Genomic DNA, 18,725 nt, shown 5'->3' on the forward strand with positions numbered 1-18,725 from the left:
ATTGATTACAAAAGTTGGTGAATTGAATTAGACACGGGCCTTGGCATCGGTCTGAGCAGCCTTGAAGCGGTCCTCTGCCTCTTTGAAGTTGATGACGGACCAGATGTTCTTGAAGTAGTCAGCCTTGACGTTCTTGTATTGAAGGTAGAAGGCGTGCTCCCAAGCGTCGACACCGATGATGGGGTGGTGCGAGATGAGAGGGTCCTGGTCCTTGGTGGTAACAACCTCAAGCTTCGAGTTCTTGGGGTTGAATCCGAGCCATCCCCAACCAGAACCCTGGATGGTGGCAATAGTGGCGTTGAAGCTGGACTTCAAGTTGTCGAGCGAGCCAAAGTCACGCTCAATGGCCTGCTTGAGGGGACCATCCTGGAGCTGTCCACCGCCTTGTTTGGAAGGGGCAAGGTTCTTCCAGAAGAGCGAGTGGTTGATGTGACCACCACCGTTGAACTTGATGGCGCTCTGAAGCTCGATCTGCTTGCGGACATCGTTGCTGGAGATGGCCTGGTTGTAAGCCTTGATAGCGTTGTTAAGGTTGGTGACGTAAAGCTGATGGTGCTTTGTGTGGTGGACGGTCATGATCTCCTCGGAGATGGCGGGCTCAAGGGCATTGTAAGCGTAAGGAAGCTGGGGCAGAGTGTGCTCGGACATTGTTACGATGTGGGAGAGAGTCGAGTCAATAAGATGGTATCAGAGGGTGGTTGGGGGTATGGGGTGAAAAGGGCAAAGGCACGAGATGAATAGATAGCGACTCTATATATCTGAATCGGCGAACGAGCCAACTCTTCACTCTCCTCTCTGGAATTTTGTGGAGCAAGACCGGAAGACTGCCGTTCTGCTGTGCTAAACTCGGCCTAGTTGAAGGACTGTGTGACAGTCGGTGTGTGTGACGCAAAGAGAGAGAATTCTGGCACCTTCGCTTACTGACTTTGATCAGTGTAGCTGCTGATCTTGTGGTCCGTGCACCACAATACACTTTGCATCTTTTCATTAACGCAAAACCTTTGATACTCAACATACAAGCATTGATAGTGTAGGGGTATCATGAGTCGTTGCCAGTCTCATCATCTGTATTCAGGTGTGTTTAAATCCACTCGATTCGACTCGACCGGGGTTCGAGTCCCCGTCAATGCATTGTTTTTTTTTTTTTTGTTTGTCTTTTCTTCATCGGCCATCCTTCTGTTCTGCAACCCTGTTGCTGACTTTGTTTTTGCTCCAGAATCTGTGCCGTCACTCGGGATGCTACTCAAAAGCTTTCATTGTCTGCCAAGCAGCTTGATCGAGCTTTCATTTCTAACCTCGTCTTGGCGGTCATCCCAAGCCACCGATATCAACACAACAGACCATCTTTGCTTGGCCGTCACAACGTCATTAGTGAGCTTTCGGTGCGCAAGGACCTCAAAGACCGAGTTGCCTGAGTTGAAGTCATTCGTCAGTGCGCTGAAGTCATTCGTCAGTGCGCTGAAGTCATTCGTCAGTGGTTGGAGTTGAGGCATCTTGTTGATGATGATAGTAAGAGAGAGAGAGAGAGCGAGAGAGCGAGGAGTCTATATATATACAAAAGAAGAGCAGCAGAGAGCCGCATTAACTGCGGAACATAACAAAGCATTTTGTCTTGAGTAGGTTGTGACACATGTGGTCCATGCTCAGATGCTCAGGCCTTTTACTCGGCCGTAAGCGCTACCCTCACTGTCTCTACGCTTTGTGTAGCCTTATCTACTTCAACTCCCCCCCTCAACAGCATATGTACCCTGTTCATTATGCTGTTGTTTCAAGGTGTGACCTCCGTTCTTCAACACTGTCGCATAGCTCGGGGACCCCGTTTCGTACACTGATGCCAGTATTCGCAGGTGTAGCCCAGATCTTGCTTGCTGCATTGCCTGTCTCCCAATGGGCTTTGTGAGTACGTCTGCCAAGTTTCTTGTGGTGTCTATGTACTTGATCTGCACCCTTCCCTCTTGTACATTGTTACGGACGAAGTGATACTTGGTGTCGATGTGCTTAAGCTTCCAGTGCTGTGCTGGGTCCTTACTAACCTGTATGCAACCAGTGTTGTCCGAGTAGACCGTCGGTGTGCCTGTGGCAATGCCAATTGAGCGTAGCAGTTGCTTGAGGAAGAGCACCTCACGTGTTGCTTCTGTGGCTGCAATGAACTCTGCCTCGACAGCAGACAATGACACGCATTTTTGTGTCGCTGACTTCCAGGCTACTGGGTTCCCGTACACTAACGCCACTGACCCCGATGTGCTTCTTCTCTGTATGGTGGCATCGCTTGCCCAGTTTGCATCGCTGTGTGCAACCAGTGGCTCTTGCGACTCACTTGCCCTATAAACCAATCCAACCTGCCTTGTGCTTTCGAGGTAGCGTAAGACCCTTTGTGCTGCCTGATAATGCTCCTGCGATGGTTCACGCATGTGCCTAGTGAGAACACCCACGGTGAGACTAAGGTCGGGCCGGGTGCTGTTGGCAACCCAGAGCAGCTTGCCAACAATCACCGGATACTCCTTCTGTTGTGCTGCGCTTGCGACAAGGGTTCCCTCCGGTATGCTCTGCATTGGAACCGTGGTCGGCTTTGTACGTTTGTCCAGGTGCTTTGCCAGCACTTGGTCAATGTACCCTGACTGACCAATCGTCATGGTGCACATCGCATGGTCTCGACTGATTTTGATGCCCAGGAAGTGAGAGACCTCACCGCTATCTTCCATCTTCCATCTCTGGCCAATCTGCTTCTTAACCTTTAGGACCGTTTCCAGCTGTGGTGCTATGACTAATGTATCATCGATGTAGATGACCACAATTGCCATATCTTCACCCTGTCCCTTGGTGTAGATACAGGGAGCGCACTCTACCTGGAAGAATCCCATGCGTCGCAAGGACCTGTCGAACTCCTGATTCCATTCTTGTCCAGACTGCTTTAGGCTGTATAGACCCTTGATTACCTTGTACACCTTGCCGGGTGCTACTCCTGATCCTTCTGGCGGCTTCATGTAGATTGCTTCCTTTAACGTGGAGTTCAAGTAAGCCATAGTGATGTCCAGAGCATGTACCTCCCAGTTGTTCTGCACCGCTAGTGCTAAGATGGCTCTGATCGCTCCGAGGGGTGCTACTGGAGAGAAGGTTTCTTGGTAGTCAATCCCCTCTCTCTGTGTGAAGCCCCTTGCAACCAGTCGCGCCTTGTGCTTAACAGGTACACCATCAGCGTCAAGCTTCAGCCGAAGCACAACCTTAGAGTCCACAAGTGGTACTCCTGGCGGTTGGTGCACCACCTCCCAAGTCCCCATTGCCTCGAGTCCTTCTAGCTCCTTTCGTATTGCCTCCTTCCAGAGCTGGGCGTCCTCACCGTCCATTGCTTCCCCAAGCGTTGGGTCCAGGTTCAGTATTGCTGTGTTGGCGGCGCCTACTGTGCTGTCTTCGGCTGGTAGGAGATCCTCCACTGCGGCCTCTGATTTGGTCTCCTCCTCCACTATGGCTGGCGTGACACCCTCCTCCTCGACCTCTGTGGTCACCATGGGCCTGACTGCCTCTTGTTGGCGATCACTCCATCCTTTATCCTCATGGAATGTTGCTGAGTTGCTCCATTGGATTGACGCCGGCTGGTCCGGGTTGCAAAACTTCCATGCTTTGTGTTCGTCGTCATACCCAATCATGATGGCTGGCTTTGCTCTAGCCCCGTACTTGCCTTGCTGGTCCTTCTGTTGAACATGAACCCATGCCAAGCATCTGAAGACTCGCAGCTGCTGGGCCAGCTTGTGCGTGGTGGTTCCATAAAAGGCCTCGTGGGGAATGGTTTTGGTGGCTGACAGGGTAAGGTTCATCACGTGTGCTGCTGCTGTGATTGCATATGGCCACAACTCTCTGGGGCAAGCTCGACCAATCAGCATCGAGCGCATCTTTTCTTGGACCGACCTGATTGCTCTCTCTGCCCATCCATTTTGGATGCTGATCCCCAGGACGCTCTTTTGCCACTTGAAACCCTCTTGAGTTTGCCAGTCTTCGGCTGTTATGCTGCACCATTCTCCTCCATTGTCGCTGCGGAGTGTTTTGAGTTTCCTGCCCGTTGCCCGTTCCATCCTGGCTATCCACCTCCTCAGTGCCGTGAGTGCAGCACTCTTTGTGCAGAGTGGTTCCACATAGATCAGGGAGGAGAAGTCGTCTACAGCAACTAGTGCATAGTGGTAGTTGGCATGTCCTTTGAAATCTGTCATCAGGTCTACGTGTACCAGCTCTAATGGTGCCTCCATTCTTTCCGACTCTGATTGGCTCATCCGTGCTCGAGTCTGTTTTCCTTGGCTGCACGCGTTACAGTGCTTTGACTCATGTTCCATTTCCTCGTCGGTACCTAGGTAATGAGCCTGGATTTGTCTCGTTTTGTCTCGTCCTGGGTGTCCGAACCTCTCATGCCATAGGTAGCTGTCTTGATGCTTCGTGTCCTTATTGCCCTCTGGGGCATTATCTAGTTTTCCTGTGTTCTGGTTGTCCTCTGGGATGTCGTCAAGTGTCTCTTCCAACTCCAGGGCTAGTGCCTTTCCCTGTACTTCGAACCGCCCTTTTCTTCTGTTCCTCTTGTATTGTATTCGTGTACCATCATTTTGCTTAATGATGGTTCCAAACTCATCAAAAGTTACCCGTGCACCATTCTCAATCAAGCCTTGTACTGATAATAAATTAGAATTAAGTTTCGGCACATAGAGCACATCCAATAGTTGAATGGTTACATCGCCAACCCAAAGGGAGGTGTCTCCTATGGCCTTCACTTGAAGCCTTTCATTTCCAGCCGTACAGATCTGACTGTCCTTGCGCATCGAGGTGAGCAGCATTCTTTCATCGTTTACCATGTGGTGCGTCGCACCCAAATCGACGATCCAGGTGTCCGATGTTGGTTGCTCATCCCCGCCGATCGCTAGGAGGGTGCACCCGAGTTCCTATCAACTCGCTTCTTGTGCTGGATTGGGGGTGGGTCCGTCTCTACTAGGTGCGGGGTTATTGTTGGTGTTCGTGCAGTTTCGAGCAATGTGATTAGGTCCTCCACAAGCGTAGCACTTTGGAGGGGCCGAGGGGTTGCGAGGATCGCACCTGCCTCTGGGTCCTTGCTCCGTCTGGTCCATGCTTGTGGCAACCCTTGCTGCTCCTCTAATACGGCCGGTGACCTCACCATCCTGCTGTTTCTTGGCGAGTGCATGGTAGGCTTCGTCATACTTACAGTCTGGTCTGGCTGTTTTCAGTGCGTCGACGGCGTTGGCATAGAACCAATCTTGGGCCGTGCAGCGATAGAGAGTTGATTTCTTGAGGTCCTCATCGAAATGCTTTCCCAGGCGTGCCGCATCGTTCCAGATCGAATCGAGTTCCTTGCCTAGCCTGACAACGTCTCGATTGTGCAAGCGCACTGTGTGAATACAATCCTGCAGTCCTGCTCGCTTTACAGCGTCGTTCAACGTTAGTGCCTTCTTGAGTTTGGCATAGAGTGTGCTACCGAGCTGGACTTCTTCATCCACTCCCCTGACAGTGTAGGTGTCGATACGGCTGTCTGGACTGTTGTCACAGCAGGCATGGATGAGGCCCACGAGGGCTTTATCCAAGTCTTCGTCGTATTCCTCGTTTCCAGGCGCTACCATGCCATACAGTATCTCCTTCGCATTATGTACTCTTTGGAGGCAGTCGATGAAGGTAGGTTCCCAAGTGTGCCAGTTGCTGTCGCTGAGCTTCTTGATGTGTGCAATGGCGCTCGACACCTCCTTGGGGATCTTCTCGGTTTCCCTGTGCGGGGTCTGGTTGCTAATGCTGATGAGACCCATAGCTCGTACGATTGCTTCCTCGGCCGTTAGTGCTGGGTTCGCCAGCTGGAGGATCCTGACTACCTGCGTGAGCCATCCTTCCTCCTGTCTGTTGCCTGTGGTCGTTTGATCATCATCGCCCCTTCCCGTCTGTCCAGCTCTTGTTGATGGCAGCATTGCATTGAGTTTCAGACTCTTAATCAGTTGAAGTCATTCGTCAGTGCGCTGAAGTCATTCGTCAGTGGTTGGAGTTGAGGCGTCTTGTTGATGATGATAGTAAGAGAGAGAGAGAGAGCGAGAGAGCGAGGAGTCTATATATATACAAAAGAAGAGCGGCAGAGAGCCGCATTAACTGCAGAACATAACAAAGCATTTTGTCTTGAGTAGGTTGTGACACATGTGGTCCGTGCTCAGATGCTCAGGCCTTTTACTCGGCCGTAAGCGCTACCCTCACTGTCTCTACGCTTTGTGTAGCCTTATCTACTTCAACTGCCTGGACGCTGACCAAGGCCCTTTTTCCATTAGTAGCAGTTGGGCGTTGGCATGTTTTTGAGGGGAATGTAACATTTATTGCTTACAAATGATGAGTAACCAGTCCTCGGGCCGAAAGGTTGGTGAGCTCATGCTTATTAATCGCACAGACGCGTCAGGTGGATAACTTTACGCGCAGTCCGAAACCCGGGTTGGTCGTTGACAAACGTCGTTGCTTCCGAACCACCACCATCTCCACCTCTCCGACGTACTTGCTTACCAGTTCGTCGTTGGTCGTAGGTAAGTAAGTGAAACCTCTCTATCTCTCTCCACTAACACACATCCTGACCGTGACCGTAGCTCAGATACAGTCCCCCCCTTGCACAATTTCCTCTTTAGACGGCAAAGCTTACGAACGGAACGAGGATACATCAAGCCAAGCCTGCGACTTGATCATCACCAGCACAAACCTCACCACTCACCCGCAATGAGGCATTCACTTGTCCTCCCCACAGCTTCATACATCGAACACGGTTCATCCGGCGCACCCATTTTGGGTCTTATCAAGGTCACAGCTTCCTCCATTCTCCAGGTTGTCATTCTCTCCTTGGTTGGATATATTCTTGCCCGGCGAGGAATCATCGATAAACGAACCCAGACCAAGATCAATAAGCTTAATGTCTCCTTTTTCACCCCAGCCTTGCTTTTTTCCAAGGTAGCTTTTACCCTCAATCCCGCAAGGTTGGCCGAGTTGATCATCGTGCCGTTGGGGTTTGTCATTGTTACGGTCGTATCGACACTGAGTGCAGTGGTGCTATCGTGGATGGCGAGCTTATCGACGGCGCAGAGGAATTTTGCGATTGCTTGTGCGATTTCGCCCAATTCGAATTCGTTGCCGGTTGCGTTGATGCGGTCGTTGGTGGTTACTGTGCCTCAGCTGCACTGGGATGAGCAGGGGGAGCCGGAGGACACTGTGGATGGCATGTTGGGAAGAGCGTTGACTTATTTGGTGCTTTTTAGTACGCTGGGCATGTTTCTTCGTTGGAGTGTCGGTGCAAAACTGCTTAGTAGTGTAGAGGAGAATGTTGAGAACGAGAACAACAATGTTGATCGTGCTTCCGAAACCAGCAACCCGAACCCATCCTCGTCCGCTAGCGAAAATGACAGTCATCAGGGTCGACCATGCATCACCCTTCGTCGTCCCACTGGCGAGCGACGGCCTATACGAACGAGGACCGGTCCTCCTGCTTGGGCACGCAGCTTTCCCAACTCACCGGATGCTAATGCCCAGAATTACGGTGCTGCTCGCGGCGACGACGGTCACGATTCCGATGTCGAAGATGAACCCCTGGAAGCATACGAAGAAGAAGGCCAGATCACTCTCCCAGGTGCAAGCAACAGTCGTGAGAATCGTTCATGTTGGAAAAACTTGTCCACGAGCTGCAAAAAATGGATTCACAACCTCATCCTTCGTCCGCTCTATGCTATTGGCGGGTTCATGACTGCGCCACTCTACGCAGCTGTAATTTCGCTGGTTGTTGCTGTGATTCCACCACTGCAGAAGTTGATCGATTCGTTGGAACCTCTCGTTGGCGCGCTCGAGACAGCAGGCGCTTGTAGTATCCCGCTGACGATGGTGGTGTTGGGTGCCTACTTTGTTGCTGATGCTTCAGCAGTGCAGCAGGCGGCGAGGCAGGGGTCGATTCCGAAGGTTGTACCTCCTAGTGCACCGGTGGGCGATGGATCGACTTGTGCTACTGGTCCTCAACCTACTGCGCTAGAGCGGGTTAAGGCAACAGGAAACCGTGGTACTGCAAGCGAGGTTGAAGATGATCCTTGGCGTCAAGCTTCTCTTGAATCATCTACTGTGTCTGGTCAGTCGACACTGGTGCATGCCAAAGATACCAAGAGGAAAAGATTGGGTTCGTGGATGGGGAAAAACCCTTGGAACAGCGGCTCATCCAGCAATGGTGGATCGGATATCGAAGAAGTTCGGTACGTTGAAGAGCCAACATGCTTTAGTCAAGCTTGCACCTCCAACTCGTCCAATTCGCCTCTTCTCGGCGGAGAATGGGATCAAGCAGCACGCAACGCAGATCTCAACTCTCGCAACTCAGCTGGACGTTTACAGAAGGCAAGCGCAAAACAGGCTTTGGTGACGACTATGGAACGACGTACGATCGCAGTCGCTATTTCATCCCGTATGATCCTAACTCCTCTCATCCTGCTGCCTTTCGTAGCATGGTACGCAATTGCTACCGCAAGCAATGTCATGGATGATCCTGTCTTCGTCGCTTGCGCCTGCCTCATCATTGGTTCCCCACCAGCCTTGACACTGGCACAGATTACAAGTCAAAGTGCACATGGAAATCCCAGCTTCGAAAGATTGATCAGTAAAACTATCTTTACTGCTTACACCTTCCTGGCTGCTCCAACAACGATCGCTTTGGTCTTGACTGCTTTGGTGATTACAGGGAATGATGGGAATAGGGGGTTTGCACCGTGATACTCTAGTCGCTGTCCTTTGCAATGCATTGTTTTGTTTGGCATTTCGCGTTTGGCGTGAGGCGTGAGGCGTGAGGCTTTTCTGTCCTTTTTCGAGTGACTAGTGTCTTGTAAATCCAGTGTGACGAGAGATCTGATGGGCAGTCAACATGATCTTTGGCGACACCAACATCAGGAGCGCCCTTTACAGCGGGTCAGAGAGATTGACCGAGACAGGCAACGAGATGTTGCAAGCTGGACGAGTCATGTGAGTCTGTCTATTGAGATTGTATAGTGGTATGATTACAAAGCGAGCGAATGTGTGTAGGATAGGATAAATAGGTCTAGCTGTCGTTCAAGCGGTTTATGTCGGTGTGTACAGGTTGAGTTGGACATGGGTGCGTTTAGAAGTCGCCGTTGTTGGAGCTCTTACCAGAGACCTCCTCGATCTTGAGGTCACCCGAGATGATTTTTTCGAGCATCTTCTTGGGGATGGTCCAATCGCGGAAGAGGTGGAAGGGGATGTTGTTGGTCTTGCAGTAAGTGGCAAGATCGTTGTCCTCCTTATCCTTGACAAACAGAACATCGGCGTGACGAGCGGCCGACATGTCCGAGATACCGTCACCGGCGAAGAAGAGCGTGGGTCGGTTCTTGAGCTCACGGTAAGGAGCGATGGAGAGAGACTTGTCGTGTCCAAAGTGGTTGTCGGGGTGACGGTAGACGAGTTCCCAGGTTTCACCCTTCTTCTCGGGGTCGGTAAAGTTGACTTCGTTGGAGATGACGTCGATCTCGTTGGCGTCCTTCTCGCCAATGAGGTTGGAGAGAATGGAGCGGATGATGGGGGTCATACCGGAGGAAACAATAATGACGGGGATGTTGTTGGCCTTGGCGAAAGCGTAGAACTGCTTGAAACCAGGGTCAAGGGTGACATCGCGACGAACGAGCTCCTCCATCTCGGAGAAGGGACGCTTAACGGACTCGATCATCTTTTTGAATCCCTCACGGTAGGAGAGACGCTCCTCGACGATCTCGACGTTGAGCTTACGGCGCTCGGTGTAACCCATACCGACGGTGTCGACCATGTGATCGTTGGAGTCCTATTCGAGCGCAGAAAAAGAGAAGAGACAATGTTTGCGAGTGAGCCACTTGATTGTCACCACTTGATCCACGATTCCGCTCCTGAGCGGAGAATAGATGCTACTTACGAGAAGGGTGATGGTACCGTCAAAATCGGTAAGAAAGACATATTTGGCATCGGCGTACTTGAGGTGCGACATGATTGCGAACTTGTATCTAGGGGGTCGATGACAGGGATTGATGGTGAAGGCGAGAGAGACAAGGCAGGAGACTATATAGGATCGGCATGAGCCGGAGCAGGCGCAAGGAGAAGATCTGTTCTGCGGTCCTGTGAAGATAGTGGCCAAGTGCTTGCTTGCTTGCTTGCTTGCAAGTTCAAATTGCAAGTTCGGCGTAAGTTAGCGTGTGCTGTGTTGCTCTGCGTGGATCGTGCACCCTGAAATTTGAGAATTCTCGCTTGCAACTTTTTATTATTAGCATCCACTTCTATTCCCACTTATACCAGAGCCTGTCCAGCGTTTGAATTGTGTATCTGTGATCATACAAAGTCTGCTGTGATCATACAAAAGATTGCTGTGATTATATAGCAGCATTGTGTCAGCTCATCGGAAGGCTGCCGACAGCGCAAGTTGAAGGGCAAAAAGCGGCGAACGAGAGACCTGCACCGATCCAGTGCCGACCTGTCTCGATGGATAAGTTCAAGTGTTTGAAACCTGAGCCAACGCGATCCACACAGACAGACAGGCAAGAGGCAAGCAAGAGGCAGGCAAGAGGCAGGCAAGAGTCAAGAGTGGATTTCTCGTTTGTTTCTCAACTTGTCGGCCGGGATTTGGAAGGATGTGCGAGAATCAACTGCAACGTCAATGTCATTTTGCAGCCAAATTCGACCAATGCACTGCTGAAAATGACGATCCAATGAGATGGTAAAAGAACGACGCAGAGCCAATCTGGTTGAGCTACCAATTCAATCATGGATTAGGTCAAGTCGATCTCAGGAGAAATCAGGTGCAACACAGTCCCACTCATTGTCATGATAGACCATGAAGTAGTAGTACCCCCACATCAGGCAAGTGCCACTCACATGTATATATAACTCACAGAGAGCACTAGGCTCTCGCCACATTCCCTTAGTCAATTGAGTATATTTTGTTCTGTCTTTTAGCAGTGACATCGTACTTAGACTCTCCCCGATCACCAGTATCGGGACCTAAACGACGTTTATATTCAACATGCACAAGTCCGCGAACCGTTCGCATCTTGCTCACCGCATCTCACTCAAATCCTATCCGATCCGAGCAATCGGGAATGAATGCACATCTTGCCGATCACTTACCCTGGCAGTGACACAACCGAGGTTGGAGAAGAGCATATCATTACATCACCCTCCTATCAAGATGAGTCCTTCGTTTACATTGGTAAAGTATTGGCAGTGCACGGCGAATCAAAATTTAGGCAGCCATCCTCGTCCGACGCTTAGGCCTGCATGGGGACAGGAGCGTCTCCAGCATCACCATCACCCTGCTGCTGCCCACCATCGCCAGCCGAAGCATCGACGCCATTGTCACCAGCACCACCACCGTTGCCGTTGTTGCCACCACGTCCAAAGTTGTTCCAGCGACGGTTGAACTCAATGTCCAGAGGTCGTCCACCGTACACGTAGTTGTTGAACTTGGCGATCGCAGTCTCGGCGTCATCCACGGAAGCGAACTGTACAACTCCTGTACCCTTGCTCCTACCGTGGTCAAACTGGATTTCAGCCTCCTCGACTTTGCCGGTGGTCTGGAAGAGTTCCACGAGGTCCTCGTTCGATGTCGACCAGGGCAAGTTCTTGACAAAGATCTGTTGACAAGGTGCAGCAGGTGGCGCAGGAGGTCGAGCGTTTGCTGGGCCAGTGGGACGACCTCCCAATCCTCCAGGAGCTCCACCGTACCGGTCGTAGCCTCCACCGTATCCGCCACCGTATCCGCCACTGTATCCGCCACCGTATCCACCGGCGTAAGGGTCAACGCCATAACCACCACCGTAACCACCTCGGCCACCGTAACCGCCTCGACCGCCGAACGCACCGAAGCCGCCACGACCACCACGCCCAGGAGGAGGTCCGTATCCGCCACGTCCGTAAGGGTCCATGGGAGGAGCGCCGGCGAACTTGTCCAGTCTCACCTCGAGAATACGGCCGCGGAAGTCGTAGCCGTGGTACATGGCGATAGCGTTCGAGGCGTCGTTCGAGTTGGCAAAAGCAACGATACCGGTACCCTTGGAGCGTCCATCAGGTCCCATGTTGACATCGGCGCGAGTCACGTTACCTGCAGACCTGAAAAGGTCCTTGAGGTCTTGCCAGCTGACATCAAAGGGAAGGTTGGTGATGAAGAGCTGAGTAGGGGCGCCACCAGCGAATCCACCGCCGTAAGGAGGCATGGGAGGGCCACCAAAGAAACCACCTCGACCGGGAGGTCCGTAGCCTCCTCGTCCGCCCATGCCACCAGCGAAGCCACCGCGGCCTCCACCACGAGGGACTGCGCCAGGGGTACCGCCGTAACGAGCATCATCCTCGCGGTCCTGTAAGGAGCAAAGTGAAGTAAACAAGCCCTGGTGAGCCGTGATGTAAAACAAGAAGCTGACGCGCGGCATTGTAGTAAGAACTTACCTCTCGGACAAAGACCTGACGACCCTCGAGCTCCTTGTTGGTCAACTGACTGATGGCCTTCTGAGCCTCCTCAGAAGAGCTGTACTCCACGATACTGTGGGGACCAAGTTGATGTTGCGATGAAGAGGTGAGCAAGCGATTCTGGTGTACATTTCGCTTTGGGATGTAGTTCGAATACTTACCCGCATCCCTTGGAGCTTCCATTGGGAAGAGTGAGGACCTCGGAGAAGACGACGTTACCAGCTGTAGATGTGAGTTTCGGTTCGGTTGAACGTAGATGTAGATGCCGATGTATGAAGCCGCGATAAAACCCGAACCATGACGAATAAAAGCATAAAAACCTTTCCCATCAGCATTCGATACGTCCATCCACTATTGATCTCACATTCAACCAGCATCTATACACCATTACGGCAGGACAGCGCCAACGTCGACGTGTGCGCACTTGCTCTGAAGGCTAGGCTGACGTATTAAAAAAAAAAAACAACTCAAAATAAGCATGCTGGAGACCGAGACGATTGACTACCCACCCTCCCTCATAAAGTCCTTGAGTGTGTTCCACTTGACGCCGTAACTAAGGTTCCCTACGTAGACCCTGCAGTTCTTCTGACTCTTTCTGGAAGCTTCGTGTGCGGCGTGCTGCGATGCAACGGCGCGATCGTGAAAGTTGCGGGCAGGACGATCGGATCGGTCGCGGTGCGAGTCCCTTCGGTCCGAGGATGGAGCGCCGCCGGCTACGGGCGACCTAGAGCGAGCGCGGTCCTGCGACATGGCGTCGCGATCAAAGTTGTCGGCATAGTGCGACTGGTCGTCGTTGCGTTCGACTGTATTGGTGCGGCGGTGGGGAGGAAAGGATGCGGTCAGCGGAATAGAACATTGATCTGTGTGCGATTGGATGAATGATATCTTACCTTCCGACATCGTGATGTTCCTGTGATATGGTTGATCTGGAATTGAGGTGTGGTGGTAATGCAAGAGGGAAAATAGTAAAAGCTTGTGCTCAATCAAGATGATGGCTGAGCTGGAGAGTGTGTGTGTGGACGAAGATCAACTGCTGGGCTTGACTGATACGTGCTTGAATCTTTCGCTCGGATCCGCAATTTGTCCTTCTCTCATCCTTGCGTGTAAAAAAGGATTAATAATCAAACCAAAAAAAACAATGCATTGACGGGGACTCGAACCCCGGTCGAGTCGAATCGAGTGGATTTAAACACACCTGAACACAGATGATGAGACTGGCAACGACTCATGATACCCCTACACTATCAATGCTCACGTGATCGTTTAGGGGTCTATTGCCTACAATATCCCTACTACCGAGAGAGAGAGAGCAAATCGTGTATTGGAGAGCAAGAGCCCCTCTTTCTTCCAACATTTCGAACGCACGGGCCACTTTTTGCAATTCCACTTTCGTTTGCCGAGTCTGTCACGGCCACCACCCTTTCATCTTCCCCACATCTCAGTTCAACCTTGGGCCTCATCTTTTAGCACTCATGCTCCTCCACGTACGATACAGCATCAGCTCAACTAGACTCCCTTGGACTCGATATCACTCTTCCTTCAGCTAGACGAGAAAAAATCAACGCCCCCAGTGCTGCGTCCTCTGCAGCGCTAGTACAGACCCAGCCGTGGGGACCATGTCGCAATATGGGCAGGCTTATCAGCCCCACATGTATTCGCAGTCATCGCAACGCAATGATCAACCCCAACATGGCCGGTATGCTCATGCTCCACAGCAGATGCAGCAGCAGTCCATGCCGCCGAGGGGGGGTGGTGGTGGAGGAGGAGGAGGAGGAGTAGGTGGAGTAGGTGGTGGCGCATACCAACAACCATACAAGGGAACGCTGGCACCGGGCACAAAAGTCAAGGTTGGCAACATCACCGTCACTGTAAAGCGCTATCTTTCGGAAGGTGGATTCGCCCATGTCTATCTCGTCACAACCTTACAACCCATTCCCATGCCTTCTTCAGTCACAGGAGCCATTGACGCATCCATGGCAGCCAGTGCAACCGCAGGACGAGGCGAGACGGTCCACGTCCTCAAACGAATGGCGGTACCAGATAAAACTGCCCTCGCCGATGTCAGAAGGGAAGTTGAGGTGCACAAACTCCTCCGCAACCAAGCCAACATTGTCCACTTTATCGAAGCTTCCGCTACAGCACTCCAAGGTGGAGGTTACGAGATCTTCATTCTGATGGAGTACTGCTCAGGTGGTGGGATCATCAGTCTGATGAACGCACGCTTGCGCGATCGTCTACGCGAGGAAGAGGTACTCAAGATCTTCGGTGACGTCTGCGCAGGTGTAGCTGTCATGCATCACCTCGACCCACCTCTCATGCATCGCGATCTCAAGGTGGAAAACATCCTCATGGCTCCCTCCACCGATCCTGGCACCATCCCAGGCTCCCGCTCCACCTCTTCCAACCTCAAAGCTACTTTCAAGCTCTGTGACTTTGGTTCCGCCGCACCCGTCCTTTCTCGCAAACCAGCAAAGAGCATGGATGGAGTTAAACGTGTAGAAGCAGATCTCAACAAGCATACAACCTTGCAGTACAGAGCGCCAGAAATGGTGGATGTATATCAACGCCGTGTCATTGACGAAAAAGCCGACATCTGGGCTCTTGGTGTTTTGCTCTACAAGCTCTGCTACTATACGACGCCATTCGAGGAGAACGGAGGTGGTCCACTAGCCATCTTGAACGTGCAGTACCGCATACCGCCACAACCTGTCTACTCCGAGAAGCTCAAACAGCTCATCCATTCCATGCTTAAAGAACAGAGCACGGATCGTCCCACCATTGATCAGCTCATCATCAACGTTCATCAGATCCTCGGCACACGTCCCCCTCAGGCTGCACTTCATTACGCTTCAGCTGCTGCCAGTGGGAAGATTGCTGCACCTTTGCCCGCGCTTGTCAGCAATGCCAAGGCATCTACGAACGCCGATCTTGCAGCTTCGCTTCACCAACCTAAGCCAGCAGTAGGCGGAATGGATGCCAACCTCATCTCCATCGGTCCGTCCAAGAAGGAGCTTGAGCAGGCAGAAGCGCGCGAACTCGAGCTCCAGAAACAGAGCATCACGCCAATGCGTCGCGGTAGACCCACCAAGGCGAACGCCGAGGCATCCTCGCCGACTAAAAAGGTTGAGGAGGACATCGTTGTAAAGAGCAGCTCCCTAGCACCAGAGCCACGTGCCAAGAGCAGCCCTCAGTGGGGTGTCCCCAACTCATCCAAACCGTCATCGTCTGGCGTAAAGACAGGACCACTCATCGAAGGATTTGGCGACTCCTTCTCCCCCTCTGCTCCGGCCACCAGCAGCAGCACGGAAAGCCCTCCATCGTTTCCTAAGCGACCTGCACCACCTTCCGTGTCGCCAAACGCGAGCGGCGATGCCACCTCGAAACCTTCGGACCGCGCTGTCGACAAGAATCTGCTCCGCGCCTCGTCAAACTCGGATGCTCCCTCGCCGGCGCTTTCCCCCTTGCGGCACAGTCCGGCATTACCTGGCTTTTCCGTCGCTTCAAGTCCCGCCCCCTCACCCCTCCCACCTGGCGCCACTGGCGGCACCGGCATAGGAAAAGGCGCACCAAGACCACCAAGCGGCGGCGCCTCAAGCCGGGACGAGCTCACAGACCGATTCCCAAGTGTTGAAGACCTCGATGCACAATACGCTATGCCGGCAGCGCCGAGTAGCAGTGCGCCGTCATCTGCTCCTTTGAGCTTGGCCAGTGGTGGAAAGCAGGTGAATGTTCCCGGTCTTACGAATCGGGCCAGTGTCGGTGCAATGGCTGGTCGATTCGAGCGACCCTTGGAGCCGCAGCGACCAGGTGCACCAGGGAGCAGGGTAGCGCTTAGCAAGTCTGCAACCATATCTGCTTTCTCTTCCACCAATGAGAGCGGGGCAGTAAGGAAAGGGAGAACAGGCAGCGTATCGAAGAGGTGGCAACTGTCTGCTATCGCTCATGATCGGTCGGGTAAAGAGCCAGAATCGCGGCCTTCAGCAGCAAGCAAGTCTCCGGCTTCGAAGGATTGGCTCACAGGCGATGTTTCTGATGACGAACCGCCTGCATCGGAAAAGAAGGAGAAGGAGAAGGAGAAGGAGACTAAGATGCTCGCTTCTCAGTTCAAGTCGCGCTCCAGTCCAGCCTCCACTGCAGTTTCGCGCGGAAAGGAGGTTGATGCTGGCAAAGAGATCGAAGTTGAAGAGCCCTCATCTGACGAGGATGAGCCTGCAGAACCGGAGGAAGCTGTTGCTCAGCGACCTGGTCTCCCACCACGACTCTCAGCTGATCGACTGTCTTCCTTCAACCGCCGTCGCACCGGTGACGAGCCTCAGAATGATACCGAGGCAAAGGGAAAGTGGAGGAGCAAGCCCGAAAGACCACGCATCACTCCCGGCCGAGTCAAGGCTCCATCTTGGCTCGTCGACGCAGTAGATTCGCCTACTGCAGCAGAGAGACTGATAAGCTCTACCTCAATCAGCTCGCAATCGGAAAAGTCGGCGGCTTGCGAACTTGTCTCGCCGATCACAGATGCTACAGCAGCAGAACAACTAGATGAGGCGGCAAGAAAGGCACAAGATCAACTAGAGGAGCTCTTGCGTGGGCCTGCTGACGAAACATCTGCTACTAATGGTCTAGCTGAGCAGGGGAAAGCGGAGGAGAAAGGTCAAGAGTCTTCATCAGTGACAAGTGTGGCCAAGATGAAAGCACCTGCTTGGGATGATGACGATGAGGATATGCAAGAGGAGAGGAGCGCTTTGTCCAAGCCTGAGATCATGGCTAAACCTGTGACTCTGTCCAAGAGCGGTGGTAAGCCAGAGTTGGAGTTGCGGTCGCAGACTGCTTCGTTGACACACAAGCCTTTACAGAGTTGTTCAGGCATCACAGGTCGTTGGCATCCTCAATCGTCCACCTCGGCGCCTGTTGCTGAAAAAAAGGAGAAGCAGCTAGTAGAAGTGGCTACATCTCCCGTCTCAATTGCATCCCCTACCTCTACCTCACCGCAAACCTCAGTGGACACTATCAAAGATGCTTTTTCTTCCTTCTCTCTCACCTCACCACCTCCCAAGCAGGCACCGCGACAAGAACCGAAGCTGATCCGAGCATCAACACTCGTCTCGTACGGTTCTTGCGATACCTCGAGGATTTCAAACCCCCCCTCACAGTCAGAACCAACGATCATGCAAGCACTCAAAAAACCCACACCTATCCGTCCAAACAAATCCGCTGTCCTACGTAGTACAGGCTTGAGCAAACCCTGGGAACGTGAAGCTGCACTTGGAGCTGTTGCAACGCGGGGTAGTATTGTAAAAAACAGTCCACTCCCTGCTGCTTCTACTTCTCGTCTTCACAGTGCAGATGGGGATCAAGGTGGTATAGATGGTGTTGGAGCAGAGGAGGATGAGGGTGGGGAAGGGGATAGATATAATGGTGTTTCCAGTTTGATTAGTCGGTGGCAACAGAATGTGGAGTGTAATGCTCCTGGTTGGGGTCTTGTTGGTAGTAGTTTTCGTGCAGGGGATAGGAGAGTGTAGTATAAGCTAGTATTGTCATAGAGGTTTTGCGTGTTGAAAATTGTCAATTACCATCATGGCTTACTTCGTGTGAGTGCTAGGAGATTCACTCTTTCACATCTTCCCACACCCGCTTCTTGCTAGTCAAAGCAAGTCGACACAATGCAGCGCATACATTTGAGCTTTCCTCCTGTCTCCATGGTCAGTACACCAACAATGCAGAGCAACATAAGAGAATTTAAAATCGGCAATTGCATTGGTAACCTACTACCACACTGTCACCAAATGAACAAACAAAAATTTGAACAAAGAAAAGAAAGAAAAGAAAGAAAAGAAAAGAACCCAAAAAAAGCAATCCTGCCTAAAAACCAAGTAAAAACAGCGCCGCTTTGAAAAGAGTCACATTGGTAGCCAAGCAGAGTTGAGGGTAGAGTGAGCATCAGACATTGAGAGTGGATAGGAGCTATGAGAGAGGAGAAAGGCATTTTTTTTTTTTTTTTTTTTTTTTTGGGTAGAGGTCATTTTGAAAGTCGCATTGTAAAGACAAAGACAGCTTTGAGCATGTCAATTCCAGTCAAGTCTGTGCGAGAACACGGTTGTGTATTGCAGATGAAGGCCGAGAGGTAGTTGCGATTGCTCTCCAGCAATTAAGGCCTGCGATCTACTGTGCAAATGGCCATGGGTGCTGAGAGCGAGTCGTAAGGCGGCAACACTCGTCGAGCCCAGCCGGTCGCGTAAGACACACAGACAAATTTGTGGGAC

At 52.1% G+C, this 18,725-nt stretch overlaps 6 protein-coding genes and 2 non-coding genes across 8 annotated transcripts; 3 read left to right on the plus strand and 5 right to left on the minus strand.

Annotated features, from left to right (window-relative positions):
• Window positions 1-27: 27 nt before the first annotated feature.
• UHO2_03517 (putative manganese superoxide dismutase precursor (sod-2)) lies at window positions 28-648 on the minus strand (the record flags this gene model as incomplete). Its single annotated transcript, XM_041554123.1, has 1 exon — window positions 28-648. The coding sequence occupies one exon, from the start codon at window positions 646-648 to the stop codon at window positions 28-30; it is 621 nt and encodes a 206-aa protein (XP_041410057.1).
• Window positions 649-1,019: 371 nt separating this feature from the next.
• Window positions 1,020-1,131, plus strand: tRNA-Gly(GCC). The gene has a single exon. It is a non-coding gene; the product is annotated as a tRNA-Gly (tRNA).
• Window positions 1,132-1,718: 587 nt separating this feature from the next.
• On the minus strand, window positions 1,719-5,945 carry UHO2_03518 (uncharacterized protein; the record flags this gene model as incomplete). The annotated part of the gene is made up of 2 exons (XM_041554124.1): window positions 1,719-4,897; window positions 4,928-5,945. The coding sequence occupies 2 exons, from the start codon at window positions 5,943-5,945 to the stop codon at window positions 1,719-1,721; spliced, it is 4,197 nt and encodes a 1,398-aa protein (XP_041410058.1).
• A 781-nt stretch (window positions 5,946-6,726) lies between these two features.
• UHO2_03519 (uncharacterized protein) lies at window positions 6,727-8,745 on the plus strand (the record flags this gene model as incomplete). Its single annotated transcript, XM_041554125.1, has 1 exon — window positions 6,727-8,745. The coding sequence occupies one exon, from the start codon at window positions 6,727-6,729 to the stop codon at window positions 8,743-8,745; it is 2,019 nt and encodes a 672-aa protein (XP_041410059.1).
• Window positions 8,746-9,127: 382 nt separating this feature from the next.
• UHO2_03520 (uncharacterized protein) lies at window positions 9,128-10,000 on the minus strand (the record flags this gene model as incomplete). The annotated part of the gene is made up of 2 exons (XM_041554126.1): window positions 9,128-9,820; window positions 9,929-10,000. 2 exons carry the CDS (start codon window positions 9,998-10,000, stop codon window positions 9,128-9,130), a joined length of 765 nt encoding a protein of 254 aa, XP_041410060.1.
• Window positions 10,001-11,273: 1,273 nt separating this feature from the next.
• On the minus strand, window positions 11,274-13,368 carry UHO2_03521 (uncharacterized protein; the record flags this gene model as incomplete). Its single annotated transcript, XM_041554127.1, has 5 exons — window positions 11,274-12,359; window positions 12,448-12,541; window positions 12,630-12,690; window positions 12,978-13,271; window positions 13,359-13,368. 5 exons carry the CDS (start codon window positions 13,366-13,368, stop codon window positions 11,274-11,276), a joined length of 1,545 nt encoding a protein of 514 aa, XP_041410061.1.
• A 239-nt stretch (window positions 13,369-13,607) lies between these two features.
• tRNA-Gly(GCC) lies at window positions 13,608-13,719 on the minus strand. Its single transcript has one exon. It is a non-coding gene; the product is annotated as a tRNA-Gly (tRNA).
• A 365-nt stretch (window positions 13,720-14,084) lies between these two features.
• UHO2_03522 (uncharacterized protein) lies at window positions 14,085-17,984 on the plus strand (the record flags this gene model as incomplete). The annotated part of the gene is made up of 1 exon (XM_041554128.1): window positions 14,085-17,984. One exon carries the CDS (start codon window positions 14,085-14,087, stop codon window positions 17,982-17,984), a length of 3,900 nt encoding a protein of 1,299 aa, XP_041410062.1.
• Window positions 17,985-18,725: the final 741 nt, after the last annotated feature.

Source organism: Ustilago hordei (assembly GCF_900519145.1).
Source record: "Ustilago hordei strain Uho2 genome assembly, contig: UHO2_contig_06, whole genome shotgun sequence".
NCBI classification, from domain to species: Eukaryota; Fungi; Basidiomycota; class Ustilaginomycetes; order Ustilaginales; family Ustilaginaceae; genus Ustilago; species Ustilago hordei.